This window comes from Piliocolobus tephrosceles, chromosome 14 (genome assembly GCF_002776525.5).
Source record: "Piliocolobus tephrosceles isolate RC106 chromosome 14, ASM277652v3, whole genome shotgun sequence".
NCBI lineage: Eukaryota > Metazoa > Chordata > Mammalia > Primates > Cercopithecidae > Piliocolobus > Piliocolobus tephrosceles.
In genome coordinates, this window is record NC_045447.1 from 60,874,646 (window position 1) to 60,894,827 (window position 20,182).

Here is a 20,182-nt window from a genome sequence, read left to right on the forward strand (position 1 = left end):
AAAAAAAAAAAAAAAAAAAAAAAAAATAATATATCAATAGCCAGATGATGATAGGATTAGAGCATTGTTATGACTGCTAGTCCAGTTCTTCTAATAAATTATTATAGCTTTCAGATTAAATTTTAGTTTTTGTTGGGGTGGTTGTTGGTGGGTGGGTTAGCAGACTAATTAGCTCTTTGGATATTAAATTACCATGTGATTTTTATGTGACTAACTAGATTATTTAATTTTTATTAGAATGGAACCCTATGATGACCACAGTAATATAGAAGAAAAAATTCAAAAGGTGAGACAACTTACAAAAGGAGAAATTTAATCTTTTAAAATTCTGTGATATGCAGTGTTTGCTCAGTTGGTGAGACTCAGAGTCTATTTAGCACATTTTTTTTTTTTTTTTTTTTTGGAGATGGAGTCTCGCTCTGTAAGCCCGGGCTGGAGTATAGTGGCATGATTTTGGCTCACTACAACCTCTGACTCCTGAGTTCAAGTGATACTCTTGCCACAGCCTCCTGAGTAGCTGGGATTGCAAGCATGCGCTACCACACCTAGCTAATTTTGTATTTTTAGTAGAGACAGAGTTTCACCATGTTGGCCAGGCTGGTCTTGAACTCCTGAGCTCAGATGATCTGCACACCTTGACCTCCCAAAGTGCTGGGATTATAGGCATGAGCTACTACGCCCAGCCTCCCTTCCCCTTGCCCTTCCCCTCCCCTTTTTGAAACGGAGTCTCACTCTCCCAGGCTGGAGTGCAGTGGCATGGTCTCAGGCTCACTGCAACCTCCGCCTCCTGGGTTCAAGTGATTCTCCTGCCTCAGCCTCCCTAGTAGGTGAGATTACAGGTGCATGCCAATATGTGCAGCTAATTATTATATTTTTGTAGAGACAGGATTTCACCATGGTGGCCAAGCTGGTCTTGAATTCCTGACCTCAGGTGATCCGTCTGCCTCGGTCTCCCAAAGTGTTGGGATTACAGACGTGAGCCAATGTGCCCGGTCCCATTTCTTTTTATAGTACTATTACTTTTTTTTTTTTTTAAACTCATAGGTCATATGTATAAAGATATTAATGGAGTGCCTTTAAAACACTTGAATATAATGGAAAAATGAACTTATAATTCATAAGCTTAATTATATTCAAAAGGGTTTTTAGATATGATTAATTAAAAATTCTCCACCCCAGTACAAAAAGCTCTGCTTGATTGTAGTATAACCTTGTCAGTTACAAGGTTATACTTGTCAGTGGTATTAATTTATCTAAGTAAAATGGGTTAACTGCAGGGAGATGTTAAGTATGAAAGGAAAATGAGGAATCAAAATGAGGCTGGTTTGGCAGGAGGGAGGATTCTGACAAATGAAAATGATCTGAGACCTCCAGAGTTTGACTTTGATGTGAGTTAAGTATTTTCTTAGGTTTTCTTTTTTTTTTTGGATAAAATCTCTCTCAAGCTCTTTGTTGTGATTCTGTGATTGCCACGCCAAGCTGCTGTGGGTATAAATTTGGCTTCCAAGGCACATTGTCACTTGTAAAGGTGAGCGCCCTCTTAAGGAAATATTTTTATTCAGTGAATGCTTATTGATATCTGATATGTGCTAGGTATCTTGTAGATACTAGGGCCAAAACAATGAGGAGAACAGGCAAGGCAAAGTCACTTCCTTCACGGAATTTTCCATTTAGTGAATCTCTTATTGCAAATTATATAATTAAAATAATTTGCAGAGCCTATTAAAGTTTTCACAGCAGTCTCTTCTGAGTTTGGTTCATATTTGTTTTTTCTGAGTACAGTCAACTTTGAGCCCTTGACAAGATAAAAATCTAGACTTGGAAAATCTGAGAACCAGATCCTAGATAATTACAGATTCATCAAGGAAATGCCATCCTGTGAGACCTCTAGACTGCTAGCCAATGAGTGTTCCTTTGGGAACAACTTTACCTTGCCATGCAACATGTCAGAGATACTTAGGGTGGCACACACCTATAGTTTCACCTACTCAGGAGGTTGAGGCAGGAGGATTGTTTGAGCCCAGGAGCTCAAGGCTGCAGTGTGCTCTTGTTGTGTCAGTGGACTCCAGCTTGGGCAACAGAGCGAGACCCGTCTTAAAAAAAAAAAAAGAGGTGGGGGCACAGTGGCTCACACCTGCGAGCACTTTGGGAGGCCAAGATGGATGACGGATCACTTGAGGCCAGGAGTTCAAGGCCAGCCTGGCCAACATGGTGAAACCCTACCAAAAATTAAAAAGTAGCCTGGTATGGTGGTACTCTCCTGTAGTCCCAGCTACTTGGGTGGCTGAGGCACGAGAATCACTTGAACCTGGGAGGCAAAGGTTGCATTGAGCCAAGATTGTGCCACTGCACTCCAGCCTAGGTGACAGAATGAGACCCTGTTTCAAAAAAAAAAAAAAAGAAAAAGAAAAAAGGAAAAAAAAAGTGAACTAATTAGAGATATTTAATACTGTATTTTTATCATGCAGGAAGAACATGTGTATAATTATATTTCTCCACCTCCCTCCCTCTTTTGTAAATTCTGTTAAAGCGTAACGTATATACAAGAAATGTGTAACTCATAAGTATATAGCTTGACAAATTTTCACAAAGTGAACATGTCCATATAGCCAATATCGTTTAAGAAATAGAATGTTACTAGCACCCTAGAATCCTCCTTGAACCTGTTTAGTTTACACTGTTTCCCCCCACGGGGAAACACTGCCCTCACGTGTTACACTAAAGATTAGTTTTGCCTGTTTTTGAGCTTCATATAAATGCGAGTATATAGAATATATTCTTTTGTGTCTGACTTTGGCTCAACATTGTTTATGGTATTTATCCATGCTATTGTGTGTAATCATAGTGTGTTTATTCTCATTGTTGCTTAGTGTTCTATTTTATGAACATAGCACCAGTATACCCTTTTTACTGTAGATGGACCTTTGGATTGTTTCTACTTTTTGATTATTACAAATAGACATTCTGTGAGTATTCTTTTTTTTTTTTTTTTGCAAGGATCCTGGGCTTAAGGGATCCTCTTACCTCAGCCTTCTGAGTAACTGGGATTACAGGTGTGCGCCACTGTGCCTGCCTAAATATTCTTGTATATCAATTTTAATGAATATAGATTAGTATATGCCTAAGATTTTTTGTTTTTAATGAGGCATAATTTCCCACACTTTAACTTCCTCAAACTGAATGACTTAAAATTGAGATGTAGTAGTTTTTTTCTTTTGAAAAAAATTTTTTTTTTTTTTTTTTTTGAGATGGAGTTTTACTGTGTCCCCCAGGCTGGAGTGCAGTGGCGTGATCTCGGCTCACTGCACCCTCAGCCTCCTGGGTTCACGCCATTCTCCTGCCTCAGCCTCTCGAGTATCTGGGACTACAGGCTTCCGCCACCACGCCCGTCTAATTTTTTGTATTTTTAGTAGAGACGGGGTTTACCGTGTTAGCCAGGATGGTGTCGATCTCCTGACATTGTGATCTGCCCACTTTGGCCTCCCAAAATGCTGGGATTACAGGCATGAGCCACCGCGCCCGGCTTCTCTTGAAAAATTTTAAAAATTATTTCTCCCCGAATGATCTTTGGTAGATTGATTACATGTCAGCATATAGAAAATACTAACTGTATCTTGTATAAGGTTTCTTAGATTTGGAGCTGGGTGCAGCGGTGTGTGCCTTTAGTCCCAGCTACTTGGGAGGCTGATGTGGGAAGATTGCTTGAGCCCAGGAGTTTGAGTCCGGTCTGGGCAACAGAGTAAGACCCCATCTCTAAAAACAAAAAAATTCTTAGATTTGTTTGAAAATTACAGTGAGCTAGATTCTCCTGATACATTTTTCAAAAACTCCCTTTGGAAATAATATCCAAAGGGAGTTTTAAACTATTGAAGTATAATTATTTAATTTTCTTATTAGACATCATTCTAGGAAATTTGTTACTAAGAGTGACCATATATTTACATTTTAAAAAAATATATATAGAATATTTGTGAACTTTAATATTTTGTTTCTGTTTCCAAAGGTTCGGTCTTTGTGGGCTTCAGTGAATGAAACACTCATGTTTTTGGAAAAAGAGAGAGAAGTTGTTAGTTCGGTCCTTAGTTTTGTTAACCAATATGCTTTAGATGGAACTGATGTTGCTATTAATATTCCAAGGCTCTTACTTGACAAGATTGAGAAACAAATGTTTCAGGTAAGCATTTGATATTAAGGAAGCTTTTGAGAAAACTCCTGTGATGTAATTGTATATTTTCTTGCAGTGTTCTTCTGCTTTCAGAATTTCTTTCTTTTTTTTGAGGCAGAGTTTTGCTCTTATTGCCTAGGCTGGAGGGCAGTGGCATGGTCTTGGCTCACTGCAACCTCCGCCTCCCGGGTTCAGGCGATTGTTCTGCCTCAGCCTCCCAAGTAGCCGGGATTACAGGCATGTGCCACCATGCCCAGCTAATTTTCTATTTTTAGTAGGTGGGGTTTCTCCATGTTGGTCAGGCTGGTCTTGAACTCCTGACCTCAGGTGATCTACCCACCTCGGCCTCCCAAAGTGCTGGGATTACAGGCGTGAGCCACTGCACCTGGCCAGAATTTATTTCTATGAGTGTATTTAGTAAAACTTTCATAAGGAGGGATACTGTTAAAGGTGTGTATATTTATATTTATCGAGTTTTATTAATTGCCCCATACCTGTACAGTACTACATTATATAGTGTAGACAGTATGAAGTTTCTTAGTAGGAAGATGGTACTGTACTAGTTCATTATAAATTCTTAAAGAGAAGAACAGTGATCTCCTAATTGCTAAATGTCCTTTTAAAAGGTCTCCATCCCCTGGCTTCTGTTTTATCTTGAAATACTGTTAAGTATTGCTTATATAGTCTTCTTCTTTTAGCTTTATAAACTCAGTGTCTCTGCTTTTCTATGATCTTTCAGACTGCTGCTGTGTTTTTCACAGTGGTTTCTTTTTTTTCTGTTTTTTGAGACAGAGTCACACTGTCACCCAGGCTAGAGTATAGTGTCATGATCTTGGCTCACTGCAATCTCCCCGTCCTTGGTTCAAGTCATTCTCCTGCTTCAACCTTCCAAGTAGCTGGGATTACAGGCGTGTGCTACCATGCCTGGGTAATTTTTGTATTTTTAATAGAGATGGGGTTTCACGATGTTGGCCAGGCAGGTTTTGAACTCCTGACCTCAAGTGATCCACCCGCCTCGGCCTCCCAAAGTACTGGGATTACAGGCGTAAGCCACTGTGCTCGGCATGGTTTCCTTTTTTCTATCTAACCATTTTTTTTTTTTTTTTTTAGGTCTTACTCTGTCACCTGGGCTGAAGTGCAGTGGCGCGATCTCGGCTCACTGCAACCTCCGCCTCCCAGTTCAAGTGATTCTCCTGCCTTGGCCTCCCGAGTAGCTGGGATTACAGGCTCCCGCCACTGTGCCCAGCTAAATTTTTGTATTTTTAGTAGATATGGGGTTTCACCATGTTAGCTAGGCTGGTCTCGAACTCCTGACCTTGTGATTCGCCCGCCTTGGCCTCCCAAAGTGCTGGGGCATGAGCCACCATGCCTGGCCTTTCTGTCTAACTTTTAAATAATGTTCTCCATGGTTCTTTTAATGCCCTCTTTTTCTTTCCCTCATTATGAATATATTTGTATTTTCTACCAATTTCATGACTTCAGCAGTCTCTCCTCATCAACCCAAACTCCATCCAGTTATTTCCACTTGCTTATGGAACATTATCTGGATAGTTTACTTTTTTGTTTTCTTAGAAAACACAATTCATCAAGCATCTACTATATGCTGGAGAGATACAAAGATAAAATATTGTTGTGACTCTGAAGAGGGACACCTCTTTAGTAGAGACGGGGTTTCACTATGTTGGCCAGGCTGGCTTAGAGCTCCTGACCTCAAATGAACCTCTTGCCTCGGCCTCCCAAAGTGCTGGGATTACAGGCGTGAACCACTGTGCCTGGCCCATAATTTTTGTGTGAAATCTATGATTTAAAAAGTTTGGAAACTCTCTGGGCATGCTCACGCCTGTAATCCCAGCACTTTGGGAAGCTGAGGTGGGCAGATCACCTGAGGTCAGGAGTTTGAGACCAGCCTGGCCAACATTATGAAACCCCGTCTCTACTAAAAATACAAAAATTTGCTGGCCATGGTGGTGCACATTTGTAGTCCCAGCTACTTGGGAGGCTGAGGTGGGAGGATCGCTTGCAAGCTGGAGTCGGAGGCTGCAGTGAACCAAGATTGAGCCACTGCATCCAACCTGGGAGACAGAGTGGGACCCTGTCTCAAAAAAAAAAAAAAAAATTGGGGACAAATTCAAATGATTTTAAGACATAGAACTGTGTAAGCCAAAGAAACATGTTTAAGTACAGATACAGCCTTTAGGGGTTATTGATTTGTACCTTCTGTTAAAAAATGAATTTATGGTCTTTTCACTAAACCCACTGTTTCTGCTTAATCTTTATTTTTCTTTCCATCTATTAACATTTCTTTTATTCTAGTTTTCAACCTTTTGCATAATATAAAAATGTAGCAAAAAATGTAGCAAGGCATGTTAATTCTTTCCTAGTAGTTTTAGTAGTTTTCATTGGGCCAAAATTATTTACGTCATTTTATGTTTGGGGATATTTGATTCCTTTTTTCCCTCTTTTTTTTTTTTTTTTTTTGAGACGGAGTCTGGCTCTGTCGCCCAGGCTGGAGTGCAGTGGCCGGATCTCAGCTCACTGCAAGCTTCGCCTCCCGGATTTACGCCATTCTCCTGCCTCAGCCTCCCGAGTAGCTGGGACTACAGGTGCCCGCCATTACGCCCGGCTAATTTTTTGTATTTTTAGTAGAGAGGGGGTTTCACCGTGTTAGCCAGGATGGTCTCGATCTCCTGACCTCGTGATCCACCCGTCTCGGCCTCCCAAAGTGCTGGGATTACAGGCTTGAGCCACTGCGCCCGGCCTCCCTCTTTTTTTGTGTGTGTGTGTGAGATGGAGTTTCGCTCTTATTGCCCAGGCTGCAGTGCAGTGGTGTGATCTCGGCTCACTGTATCCTCTGCCTCCCGGGTTCAAGCGATTCTCCTGCCTCAGCCTCCCGAGTAGCTGCGATTACAGGCATGTGTCACCATGCTCAGCTAATTTTGTATTTTTAGTAGAGATGGGGTTTCTCCATATTGGTCAGGCTGGTCTTGAACTCCCGACCTCAGGTGATCCACCCCGCTTGGCCTCCCAAAGTGCTGGGATTACAGGCGTGAGCTACCGCATCTGGCCCTTCTCTTTTCTTTAAGATAAACTTTAATAATAAAAAACATAAATATTTTTATGTATTAGTTTATTATTATAATAACCTATAGTTCACCAATTTTTTCTCCTCCTGATTCCTTAGTTGCATATAGGAAATGTTTATGAGGCTGGAAAACTGAACCTCGTGACAGTTGTTCAGTTATTAAATGAAGTCTTGAAAGTGATGAAGTATGAACGGTGTCAGGCTGATGAGGCAAGATTGACGGTAGACCTTCACTACCTTGAAAAAGAGACCAAATTTCAGAAGGAAAGATTATCAGATCTGAAGCATATGAGGTACTCTGAAAAGATCTGTTATTTTACCGTGGGAGGAGTAGGGTGGTTTTCTTAACAAAACTGATATAACTTTAATAGCTCTTCAGCTTTGGCAAACAAGTATGAGAATTCTAGTACTCAAAAACCTTACATAATCAACTCTTGGAGATATATGTGAAGCAGAAAGGAAAAGGAAAATTAGTGGGATAAATGATTTGCCCTGAATGATAATTTTTTTTTTTTTTTATGAGTTGGAGTGTCGCTCTGTCTCCCAGGCTGGAGTGCAGTGGCCGGATCTCAGCTCACTGCAAGCTCCGCCTCCCGGGTTTACGCCATTCTCCTGCCTCAGCCTCCCTCAGCCTCCCGAGTAGCTGGGACTACAGGTGCCCACCACCTCGCCCAGCTAGTTTTTTGTATTTTTTAGTAGAGACGGGGTTTCACTGTGTTAGCCAGGATGGTCTTGATCTCCTGACCTCGTGATCCGCCCGTCTCGGCCTCCCAAAGTGCTGGGATTACAGGCTTGAGCCATCACGCCCAGCCGATAATTTTTTTATGAAATAATTTTAGCTTTTCTGTAGTTTCCTTTTGTTGGGTCTAATCATAAAACTGGGCCTTAGAAAAGGTTTTTTTGGTTTTTTTGAGATGAGTTTCGCCCTTGTTGCCCAGGCTAGAGTGCAATGGTGCGATCTCAGCTCACTGCAACCCCTGCCTCCTGGGTTCAAGTGATTCTCCTGCCTCAGCCTCTCGAGTAGCTAGGATTACAGGCATGTGCCACCATGCCTGGCTAATTTTGTATTTTTAGTAGAGACGGGTTTTCTCCATGTTGGTCAGGCTGATGTCGAACTCCCGATCTCAGGTGATCCACCCGCCTTGGCCTTCCAAAGTTCTTGGACTATAGGTGTGAGCCACCAAGCCCGGCCTCTCTTTTTTAAGACAGAGTCTTGTTCTGTTGCCCAGGCTGGAGTGCAATGACATGATCTCCCCTAACTGCAACCTCCACCTCCTGGGTTCACACGATTCTCCTGCCTCAGCCTCCCGAGTAGCTGAGATTACAGGCACGTGCCATCACGCTTGGCTAATTTTTGTATTTGTAGTAGGGATGGGGTTTCACCATGTTGGCCAGGCTGGTCTGGACTCCTGACCTCAGGTGACTGGCCTGCCTCAGCCACTTGAACAGTTTTTTAATTGAGCAGAAAGAATAGAAAGTATGGTATGCTTATAGGAATGGACAGAGAGTGGGAGTGAAAGTCCTACTCAAGTTTAGAGCAAGGAAGAAATTCTATTTTAAAAATAAATGGAGTAGCTGGGTGTGGTGACTCACACTTGCAATCCCAGCACTTTGGGAGGCTTGAGGTAGGTGGATCACCTCACGACAGAAGTTCAAGACCATTCTGGCCAACATAGGGAAACCTTGTCTCTACCAGAAAGACAAAAATTAGCCAGGCATGTGCCTGTAATCCCAGCTACTTAGCAGGCTGAGACCGGAGAATCACTTGAACCTGGGAGGCGGAGGTTGCAGTGAGCTGAGATTGCACCACTGCACTCCAGCCTGTGTGAGAGAGTGAGACTCCATCTCAAAAAAAAAAAAAATAAATAAATAAATAAATAAATAAATAAAATGGAGTAATAGATATATTATTGCTTTTTTTTTTTTTTTCTTTTGAGATGGCATTTCCCTCTTGTTGCCTAGGCTGGAGCGCAATAGCACTATTTCGGCTTACCGCAACCTCTGCCTCCTGATTTCAAGTGATTCTCCTGCCTCAGCTTGCTGAGTAGCTGGGATTACAGGGGCGCGCCCCCGCATCCGGCCAATTTTGTATTATTATTATTATCATTGTTTTTCAGTAGAGACAGGGTTTCACCATGTTGGTCAGGCTGGTCTCGAACTCCTGACCTCACGTGATCCACCTGCCTCGGCCTCCCAGAGTTCTGGGATTACAGGTGTGAGGCACCGTATGAGGCCTCTTTCTGGTCTTTTTTTTTTTTTTTTTTAAATATTTTTTTAAAAACATTTTTTTTTTTATTTATTTTTTATTTTTGAGACGGAGTTTTACTCTTGTCTCCCAGGCTGGAGTGCATGGAGTGCAATGACATGATCTTGGCTCACTGCAACCTCTGCCTCCTGGGTTCAAGTGATTCTCCTGCCTCAGCCTCTTTAGTAGCTAGAATTACAGGCACCCACTCCTATGCCTGGCTAATTTTTGTATTTTTCATAGAGACAAGGTTTCACCACATTGGCCGGGCTGATCTTGAACTCCTGGCCTCAAGTAATCCGCCCGGCTTGGCCTCCCAAAGTGCTGGGATTACAGGCATGAGACACTGCTTCCTGCCTTCTTTATGGTCATAAAAAGAGAAAGGTATTTTAGGTTCTGAATATTCACCTGTGAGAAGTTTATTTAATTTATATGTGGTATACTGATTAAACTTTCAGTTCCATTTCCTTTCACTTCTCTACAACTATTGTTATTTTCTTAAATTTGACTCAGTGCTTTTTTGGTATCTTCATATTTTGAATAAAGTTTTTTTGTGCTATTATAGGTATAGAATAAAAAATGATCTCACAACTATAAGACAATCTGTTGTTGTAAAGCAAGGAGAATGGCATAAAAAGTGGAAAGAATTTCTTGGTTTGTCTCCTTTCAGTCTAATTAAAGGTTGGACTCCAGTAAGTAATGTTGACTTGCCCCTGTTCTCCCTGCCCCACTTTTTTTTTTTTTTGAAACAGTGTCTTGCTCTGTTGCCCAGGCTGGAGTAGAGTGGCATGATCATAGCTGGCTGGACTACAGTGGCACGATCATAGCTGGCTGGAGTACAGTGGCACGATCATAGCTGGCTGGACTGCAGTGGCACCATCATAGCTGGCTAGAGTACAGTGGCATGATCATAGCTTGTTGTAACCTTGAACTTCCGGGTTCAAGCAATCCTCCCACCTCAGCCTTCTGAGTAGCTGGGACTACAGGTGTGTACCACCAAGCCTGGCTAATTTTTTCTTTAATTTTATAGATAGAGTCTCCCTACATTGCCAAGGCTGGTCTCAAACTCCTAGACTCAAGTGATCTTCCTGCCTCGGCCTCCCCAAAGTACTGGGATTACAGGCGTGAGCAACTGCACTCAGCCTATTTGCCTTTTGGAGAATAGTTTAATAAATGGCAGTTGGTGAATTTATTGTGTTACGAATGACCTAGAAATGTTGTATGTATGTCATCTTTGCATTTGAGTCTAAAGTTTCTATGTTATGGTTTCTGTAATTTTTCTAAATATATATATAATATAATATCCATAAGTTGCTGTTGTCATTTACAGTTAATATTTTTAGATTCGAAGGATTGTATTAAAAAGAAAACAATTATTATTATTAGTAGTATTTTTTTTTTTGAGGCGGAGTCTTGCTCTGTCGCCTGGACTGGAGTGCAGAGGCCAGATCTCAGCTCACTGCAAGCTCCGCCTCCCGGGTTTACGCCATTCTCCTGCCTCAGCCTCCCGAGTAGCTGAGACTACAGGCGCCTGCCACCTCGCCCAGCTAGTTTTTGTATTTTCAGTAGAGACGGGGTTTCACCGTGTTAGCTAGGATGGTCTCGATCTCCTGACCTCGTGATCCGCCCGTCTCGGCCTCCCAAAGTGCTGGGATTACAGGCTTGAGCCACCGTGCCCGGCCGACAATTATTATTATTATTATTTTTTGTCACAGAGTCTTGCTCTGTTGCCCAGGCTGGAGTGCAGTGGCATGATCTCAGCTCGCTGCAACCTCTGCCTCCCAGGTTCAAGTGGTTCTACTGCCTCAGCCTCCCAAGTAGCCGGGACTAAAGGTGCCTGCCACCATGCTCGGCTAATTTTTTTATTTTCAGTAGAGATGGGGTTTCATCATGTTGGTCAGGCTGGTCTTGAATACCTGACTTCAGGTGATCCACCCATCTCTGCCTCCTAAAGTGCTGGGATTACAGGCGTGAGCCACTGTGCCCAGCCAGAAAGCAAGACTCCTCTTGAATGGTGGGAACCCGGGAGGCGGAGCTTGCAGTGAGCCGAGATCCTGCCACTGCACTCCAGCCTGGGCGACAGAGCGAGACTCCGTATCAAAAAAAAAAAAAGAGTCCTCTTGATGTGAAGTACTGTGATGTTTGAGAAATTCAAGGACTAAGTAATCCCCCTTGCTCCTAATGTTGTACTTTGCTTTAAAGATAGTTATAGGGCTGGACGTGGTGGCTCACACATGTCATCCCATTGTTTTGGGAGGCTGAGGCAGGAGGATCATTTGAGGCCAGGAATTGGAGACCAGCCTCGACAACAAAGTGAGACCCCTTCTCTACCAAAAAAAACCCCCAAAACTGGGTGTTGTGGTATGTCCTTGTAGGCCTAGCTACTCGAGAGGCTGAGGTGGGAGGACTGCTTAAGCCCAGGAGTTTGAGGCTGCAGTGAGCTATGATAATGTCATTGCGCTTTAGCTTGGACGAGGGAGTGAGACCCTATCTTTAAGAAAAATAAACAAATAAAAATAGTTATCTGATACATGCTTGGTAATTCTGTCTTTCTTAGGGAGAAAATAATCTATTCATAGATTAACTCAGCATTGTTATTGTAGTAGTTAGCAAATATGTTTACTTCAAAATTGTGAATTTTCTGTTTTAAGTCTGTAGATCTTTTACCACCAATGTCTCCCCTTTCGTTTGATCCTGCCTCAGAAGAAGTATATGCAAAGAGTATTCTTTGTCAGTATCCTGCTTCACTTCCAGGTTGGTTGTTTATTTGTTTTTCTCTTTGAAACCTCCTTCCTGTCATTCTTTTTCATTATTATAATAGTTCTTTATATTCCTTGTTTTTTTTCCTCCATTTTTTTAACTGTGGTGAAATGCATGTAACCTAAGATTCACAGTTTCAGTTATTGCAAAGTATACAACTCAGTGGCATTTAGTACATTTACAGTGTTGTGCAGTCATCATCACTATCTAGTTTCTGAACTTTTTCTTTGATTTTTTTTGAGACAGGGTCTCACTCTGTTGCCCAAGCTGGAGTGCAGTGGCACAATCTCAGTTCACTGTAGCCTTGACTACCTCAGGCTCAAGTGATCCTCCCACCTCAGCCTGTCACATAGCTGGGACTGGAGGTGTGCGCCACCACACCTGGCTAATTTTTGTAATTTTTTTTTTGTAGAAATGGGATTTCACTGTATTGCCCAGGCTGGTCTTGAACTCCTGGGCTCAAATGATTGACCTGTCTCAGCCTCCCGAAGTGCTGGGATTACAGGTGTGAGCCACTGAGCCCCAGCCGCCAGAATATTTTCATCATCTCAAAAAAACCCTCTAACCCATTAACCAGTCACTTCCATTTTCCCCGCTAGTCCCTGGCAGCCGGTAATGTACTTTTTCTTTTTTTTTTCTGAGGTGGAGTCTTGCTCTGTTGCCCAGGCTGGAGTGCAGTGGTGCAATCTCAGCTCATTGCAGCCTCCATCTTGGGTTCAAGCAATTAATGCTCTTGCCTCAGCATCCTGAGTAGCTGGTATCATAGGTATGTGCCACCACACCTAGCTAATTTTTTTTTTTGTATTTTTGGTAGAGACTGGGTTTTACCATGTTGGTCGGGCTGGTCTTGAGCTCTTGACCTCAAATCATCCGCCCGTCTCGGCCTCCCAAAGTGCTGGGATTATAGGTGTGAGCCACTGCGCCCAGCCCATTAATGTACTTCTTATCTCTGTGGATTTGCCTGTTCTGGATATTTCATATAAATGAAGTCATATAATATGAGGCCTTTTGTTTCTGGCTTCTTTCACTTGCATTGTTTTTAACTTTGCACAATGTTTTCTCGAACTGATTCCAAGCAATTCCCCTTCCTTGGTCTCCCGAAATGCTGGGATTATAGGTGTGAGGCACCACATGTACAGTATTTTCAAGTTTTTTACATCTTGTAGCATGTATCAGCCTTCAATTTTTAAAAATCAGATTTGTTGAGTTAGAATTCACATATCATACAGTTCACTCATTGAAAATGTATGATTTCTTATTTTTTGCTAAATTCACAACTATGTGCAACCATCATCACAATTGTAAACATTTTCATCACCTGAAAAAGAAACCTCATACCCTTTAGCTATTACCCCCCAATCCCCCTTCATTTCTCCAGTTCAAAGCAATTACTAAGATATTTTCTGTCTCCAGATTTCCCTGTTCTGGATTTTTGTATGGATGGAATCATATCATACATAGAGTTTTGTGACTGGCTTCTTTCACTTAGCATAGCGTTTTCAAAGTTCATCTAAGTTGTAGCATGTATCAGTCAATACTGCATTCCTTTTTTATGAATATATGCCATTGTATGCTTCTACCACATTTTGTTTATCCATTCGTCTGTTGATGGACATTTGGGTTGTTTTCACCTTTTGGCTATTATGAGTAATGCTTCTATAAACATTCCGTACAGGTTTTTTGTGGAAGCTCACAATTTTTTTTTAACATGAAAGAATAGTACAATAATTAACCTGTGTTAATTAGCACATGTGTACAAGACAATTAGATTCAGTAAATAGAGGATAGATAAGGAATGAATGAATAAAAAACAAATTATACAGCCAAATTGGAACAGGTAATAGTTGTAGGCTGTAGTTCACTCAGGCGAAAGGTCATGACAGCAGTTAGCACAGGACTTAATCACTGGGATAGGTAATTGGTTTGAGAGTCAGGTGTATTTGGGGAGGACACTGGTTGGGAAAGATTATAGACCAGAGAGCAAGGCTCAGTTTAGGTGCAACCAGAAGAGAAGACATAGAAAAGTCTGCATGGGGCTGGGCATAGTGGCTCACACCTGTAATCCCAGCACTTTGAGAAGCAGAGGGTGGAAGATTGCTTAAGCCCAGGAGTTCGAGACCAGCCTGGACAACATAGTGAGACCCAGTCTCTACAAAAAATGAAAAATTAGCTAGGCATGGTGGTGTGTGTCTGTAGTCCTAGCTATTTAGGAGGTTGAGGTAGGAGGATCATTTGAGCCCAGAAGTTCAAGGGTGCTATTACTGCTCCACTGCACAATGCTCTAGCCTGGACAACAGAATAAGACCCCCTCTCTCTCTTTCTCTTTTTCTTAAATTTTTTTGTTTCTTTTTGAGACAGAATCTCACTCTGTCATCCAGGTTGGAGTGCCGTGGTGCAATCTCGGCTCACTGCAACCTTCGCCTCCCGGGTTCTAGCAATTCTCCTGCCTTAGCCTCCCCAGTAGCTGAGATTACAGGCACACGCCGCCACGCCCAGCTAATTTTTTGTATTTTAGTAGAGATCGGGTTTCACCGTTTTGCCTAGGCTGGTCTCAAACTCCTGAGCTCAGGCAATCTGCCTGCCTAGACTCCCAAAGTGCTGGGATTACAGGTGTGAGCCACCGCACCTGGCCCTTTTTCTTAAATTTTAACTTAAAAATTTTTTTTAAATTAAAAATTAGTGTTATCCATTCTCAGGGGCCATGTTAATCTCTGTATTGTTCCAATTTTAATATATGTGCAGCTGAAGTGAGCATGAGACCCTTTCTCTTAAAAAAAATAAAAGGCTGCATGGTTTGATAAATGACGAGGAGCTTCAGATAGAGCATTCTGGTTCCATGGTGGCTGTGGACAGTCCTTAATTAGGGTAGAATTCTTTTGATAGCTCTTGGCTTTGTTTTTAACTCTTTTATTTTTGAATTATTTCTCTCTCTCTCGCTCTGTTTTTTTTTTTTTTTTTCAAATCCACTAGCCAACAGAGCTCTTGGCATTGTGTTGTGTTTTCATTTCAGTTGGGAAAGGGCTTTTGCACTCTCACCAGGGTTACTTTACCCCTTCGAATCTATGAAATTCTCATGTCCATTTGGAGATTCTCTACTTGCCTTTATACTAAGGGAAAATGTGTCGGTTTAGGAAGTCCAGTTGGAAGTGGTACTCTTGGGAGTCCCCCCTTTTTTTTTCTCCTAGTATAGAACCTTGATCTGAGCTGGGCTACTTAAACATTATATTTTTTGTGATAAAACAACCATTTCTGCCTTCCTATACCTTACATATTGCATCTTACTTAATTTACTTTAAAAATGTTTTTTAAAATTATATTTCAGCATATTGAAAAATACAGAGAATAATACTATAAATACTTGTTTATTAAACACCTTTTTGGCAAAGGTTTGCAATATTCACTTTAGGTTTTTAAAAATGTACATATATAGTTAATCCTTGGATATCCGCCTTTCTTCACCTTCCTTACTGATTTCACAGAGGTAATCACTTTTCTGAATCTAATCTTTAGTCTGTTGTATGTTTATAAAATAAATTTGTTACCTATGTATAGACCTATAAACAATATGTAATATTGTTCTTCCTCTTTTTTAAAGTTTATAAATGAAATTTTTTTTATTATCTTCCAAAAGGTTCTTTATTAATGTTTATACTTTTCAAACCAGGATCCAGAGAGGGTTAGTTCATTACATGTGATTGTTTTATTCTCTTAGTAACTTTTATTCTAGAATAATGCCTGTCTTTTTTTAATGACATTGATAAAAATTGTTTTTAACAATTACTGTGTTTAAATTGAGCAACATGATTAGTGACATTTTTGGTCTATTCTTTTGTTCTTCTCCTTTTGAGAAGTATATGTCAAAGTATATGCTTAGTTCTTGAACTCTGAATAGTAAAATTCTCAGTCTTTTTGTGAAAATGTCTTCATTTTCACTAATTTTTGAATGATAGTTTAGTTGGATGTAGAATTCTAGATTGATTGGCACGTATTTCTCTTTCAGACTTCGATGATATGATCTCATTGTTTTCTGTTGTTTTTGAGGCTATTTGCTGTTGGTCTAATTGTCATTCATTTGTAGTTGATTTTTTTTTTTTTTTTTTTTGAGACAGAGTCTTTATTACCCAGACTCGAGTGTAGTGGCACAATCTCAGCTCACTGCAACCTCTGCCTCCCAGGTTCAAGCAATTCTCCTGCCTAAGCCTCCCGTGTAGCTGGGATTCCTGGCATGTGCCATCACATCCAGCTAATTTTTGTATTTTTAATAGAGACGGGGTTTCACCATGTTGAACCACTGACCTCAAGTGATCTGCATGCCTTGGCCTCCCAAAGTGCTGAGATTACAGGTGTGAGAGTTAAGTTTTCTTTTTTTTTTGAGAGGGAGTTTCACTGTTGTTGCCTAGGCTGGAGTGCAATGGCATGATCTCCACTCACTGCAACCTCTCCTTCCTGGGTTCAAGCTCTTCCCCTAGCTCAGGCTTCCAAGTAACTGGGATTACAGGCATGTGCCACCATGCCCAGCTGACTTTTGCATTTTTAGTAGAGACGGGGTTTCAGCATGTTGGCCAGGTTGGTCTCGAACTCCTGACCTTAGGTGATTCTCCCACCTTGGCCTCCCAAAGTGCTGGTATTACAGGCATGAGTAACTGGGCTCGGCTCATTTATAGTTAGTTAATTTTTGATTTCTGGTTGCTTTTAAGATTTTTCTTTGGCTGGGTGTGGTGGCTCACGCCTGTAATCCCAGCACTTTGGGAGGCTGAGGCAGGAGGATTGCTTGAGCCTAGGAGACCAACCTGGGCAATATAGTAAGACCCTGTCTCTACAAAAAAAACACAAAAAATTAGCTGGGCATGGTGTCACGCACCTGTGGCCCCAGTTACTTGGGAGGCTGAAGTGGGAGTATCACTTGAGCCCAGGAAGTCGAGGCTGTAGTGAGTCATGATTGTGCTACTGCACTCAGCCTGGGTGACAAAGCAAGAACTTGTCTCCAAAAAAAAAAAAAGAGAAAAAAAGAAAATATTTTTCTTTTGTATTACACAGGTTCATTGGGATATATCTAAATGTAGTTTTGTTTTATTTAGCCTATTTGGGATTTGTGTGTCTTATTTATTCTGAAAGCTCGTATCTTCAGTTTTAGAAACTTATTCACCAATATCTCTTAAAATATTACTTTGTCTCTTTTTCTTTTGATCCTTTCCTTCTGAAACTCCTATTGTTGGGACTTCTGATTCTGTCTTTCATATCTTTTAACTTCTCATTCATATTTACAACTTTTTTGTATCTCATGGCTTCATTCTAGGTATTTTCTTTAGATCGCTCCTATAACTCACTGATTATCTTTTAGTTATGTTTAATCTGCTTTTTGACCTGTCTGTCTAGTATTTAGTAGTCATAGATATATACTTTTTACCTCTCTAATCCTTACTTACTTCTTTTCTGTAACTGCTTGGTTTTCATGTTGTCATCTTCTTTCATTATGGCTTCTGTTCCACTTTGGACACATACAACTGGGAAAAGCCTTTCAGAAGGTAACATGTTGAAAGAGGTCAAGCCCTTGGAATATCAGATCTTCTGTAATCCAGCCATGGCTTTCTTCATCAGTCTTACTTCCCACCATGCTTCCACTGGATGTACCCTGTGCTCTATCATAGCAGCTTGTACCTCATTCTCTCAGTACCTTCATGCCTTCTTCCCACTCCGCAGTCTGGGCTGGATGTCTCTCCTCTGCCTCCTTAAATTCTGTATATACTTCTGTCATAATACTGTAGAAGTATAACAACACTTGACACATCACTATCCTTTCCTAGACTGACTCTTCGGAGGCAATGTCTCCATCTTTCATTTCTTTCTCCCATTGTTGGTATGGTAGTAGCATGTGGGTATGGTAGTAGCATGTAGTTATTCAGTCATAGGTTGAAGAATAATTATGTAGATTGACTGATATCATAAATGTGCACTGAAATATGCTAAGACTAACTTTTTGGCCTTGCTGGCTTTTGTGATAATCTCATGATCTGTGTATGTAAACATGAAGCATATAACACTGGGGAATTATGGATTCTTTGAGAAACTTGTTTTAGTATTAGTCGTCATTTCTTTTATAAAAGGTAGATATTCTCTGTTACTTTTCTGCTCATCACTTTACACTTATCAATTGAATAATTATCTTTTCCTATTAGTGTTCATATTTTGGTTTTTCTGTTTTCTTCTGTTTAGAAGTTGTTCTAGAATTTCAAGGGATCCTTGAATGTTAGAATGTACAAACCTAATTAAAGAGTAATCAATTTTTAATTTTCTTTAGATACACATAAGCAACATAACCAAGAAAATGGTTGCAGAGGAGACAATAATACTTTGGGAGCTCTACATGATCTAGCCAACAGGTAAAACAAATTTGATTTTCTTTTCTTAAACATTTAAAAAAACTCTTATTTTATAAAAAATACAGATGGGACTGAGAGATGAGGCCAGCTGGACTTCTGGGTTGGGTGGGGGATTGGAGAACTTTTCTGTCTTACAAGAGGATTGTAAAAATGCACCAATCACTGGATGTAGTGGCTCACTCCTATAATCCTAGCACTTTGGGAGGCTGAGGTGGGAAGATCGCTTAAGCCCAGGAGTTCTAGACCAGTCCAGGCATAGCAAGACCCTGTCTGTTCTAAAAGGAAAAACAAAAGGTGTGGTCTTTCTAGGTTGCAGAGGCTAGTCTTTAACTCTTGGCCTCAAGTGATCCTCCTGCCTGGGCCTCCCAAAGTGCTGGGATTATGGTCATTACCCCCCTATGCCTGACCCAAATTTAATTTTTATATTGTTTTTTTCTATATTAATTTTATTCCCATCTTAAAACAGTTTCCAGTCTTACTTACTCTGGGATAGTGCATAATTTTGCCCCCCCCCCCCCCTTTTTTTTTTTAAACGGAGTCTTGCTCTCGTCTCCTAGGCTGGAGTGCAATGGCGCTATCTTGGCCCACTGCAACCTCCCTGCCTCCTGGGTTCAAACGATTCTCCTCCTGGGTGCAAGCTACCTCCTGAGTAGCTGGGATTACAGGTGCCTGCCACCACGCCCAGCTAAGTTTTGTATTTTTACTAGAGATGGGGTTTCACCATGTTGGCCAGGCTGGTCTCGAACTCCTGATCTCAGGTGATCAGCCCTCCTTGGCCTCCCAAAGTGCTGTGATTACAGATGTGAGGCACAGCGCCCAGCCAATTTTGCCCTTTTAACTGGACAATATTTTTCTACCATAGACTCACATTTTTAGAAAAGATCCAACATTTATGATACATGGGTATTTTTTTGCCTTCTATTCTTTATCTAAATATTGGGTTTCATGGGGATTATTTGGAAATTATCTAATGCAAATTTGGGAGTTTTTGCCTTTTTATGTATGTGAACTTTTTTGAAACTATTCTAAGTTCAAGTGTTTGGGGGCCTTTGAGATCATCTTGTCCAGATAGTTTTCAGACTATATCCTATAGTGCCATTTGGTGCTGTGGATGAATGTAATGTAACCCGTGGCTGGTCCAACCTTTTCCCACGTTAGCCTGGGCAAGTTGCTCTTTTATATATATTATACATTGGGGTGTTTGGTAAACTATTTGGTAAGAAGAGTTCCATGCTTAAAAAAAGTTGGAAAACTTCTGATTTACTGTAACTACCAGATTTAACATATGAAAAAACTGAATTTTGTTCTAACTTCCTTCAGTAATATTCCTATTTTCTTTATTGCCTTTTTTTTCTCTCTGTTATCCCATTTTGGACTGATTACAGATTTTATGAGCAAAAAATCTGTGAACTAAATGTTTGTAATCCGATTGGGGAATATATTAGTTCTTTATTGAAATTAAGCATTATTAAGTAGCAATCAAACACGAAGAAACTTTCCTGTATTTGGTTTTTTTTTGTTTTATTGTTTTTTTTTTTTTTTTTTTTTTT

General features: G+C 40.8%; 1 protein-coding gene and 1 pseudogene across 1 annotated transcript in view; one reads left to right on the plus strand and one right to left on the minus strand.

The window, feature by feature from the left end:
- Positions 1–20,182, plus strand: part of HAUS6 (HAUS augmin like complex subunit 6) — a 50,328-nt gene that overhangs the window by 16,609 nt on the left and 13,537 nt on the right. Inside the window, exons 7-12 of the mRNA XM_026453885.1 lie at positions 238–286; positions 4,004–4,174; positions 7,347–7,540; positions 10,058–10,184; positions 12,144–12,246; positions 18,551–18,632. Of these exons, the coding sequence (XP_026309670.1) occupies positions 238–286; positions 4,004–4,174; positions 7,347–7,540; positions 10,058–10,184; positions 12,144–12,246; positions 18,551–18,632 (726 nt within the window). The remainder of the gene's footprint in view (positions 1–237; positions 287–4,003; positions 4,175–7,346; positions 7,541–10,057; positions 10,185–12,143; positions 12,247–18,550; positions 18,633–20,182) is intronic.
- On the minus strand, positions 14,906–15,005 carry LOC111524749 (annotated as a pseudogene).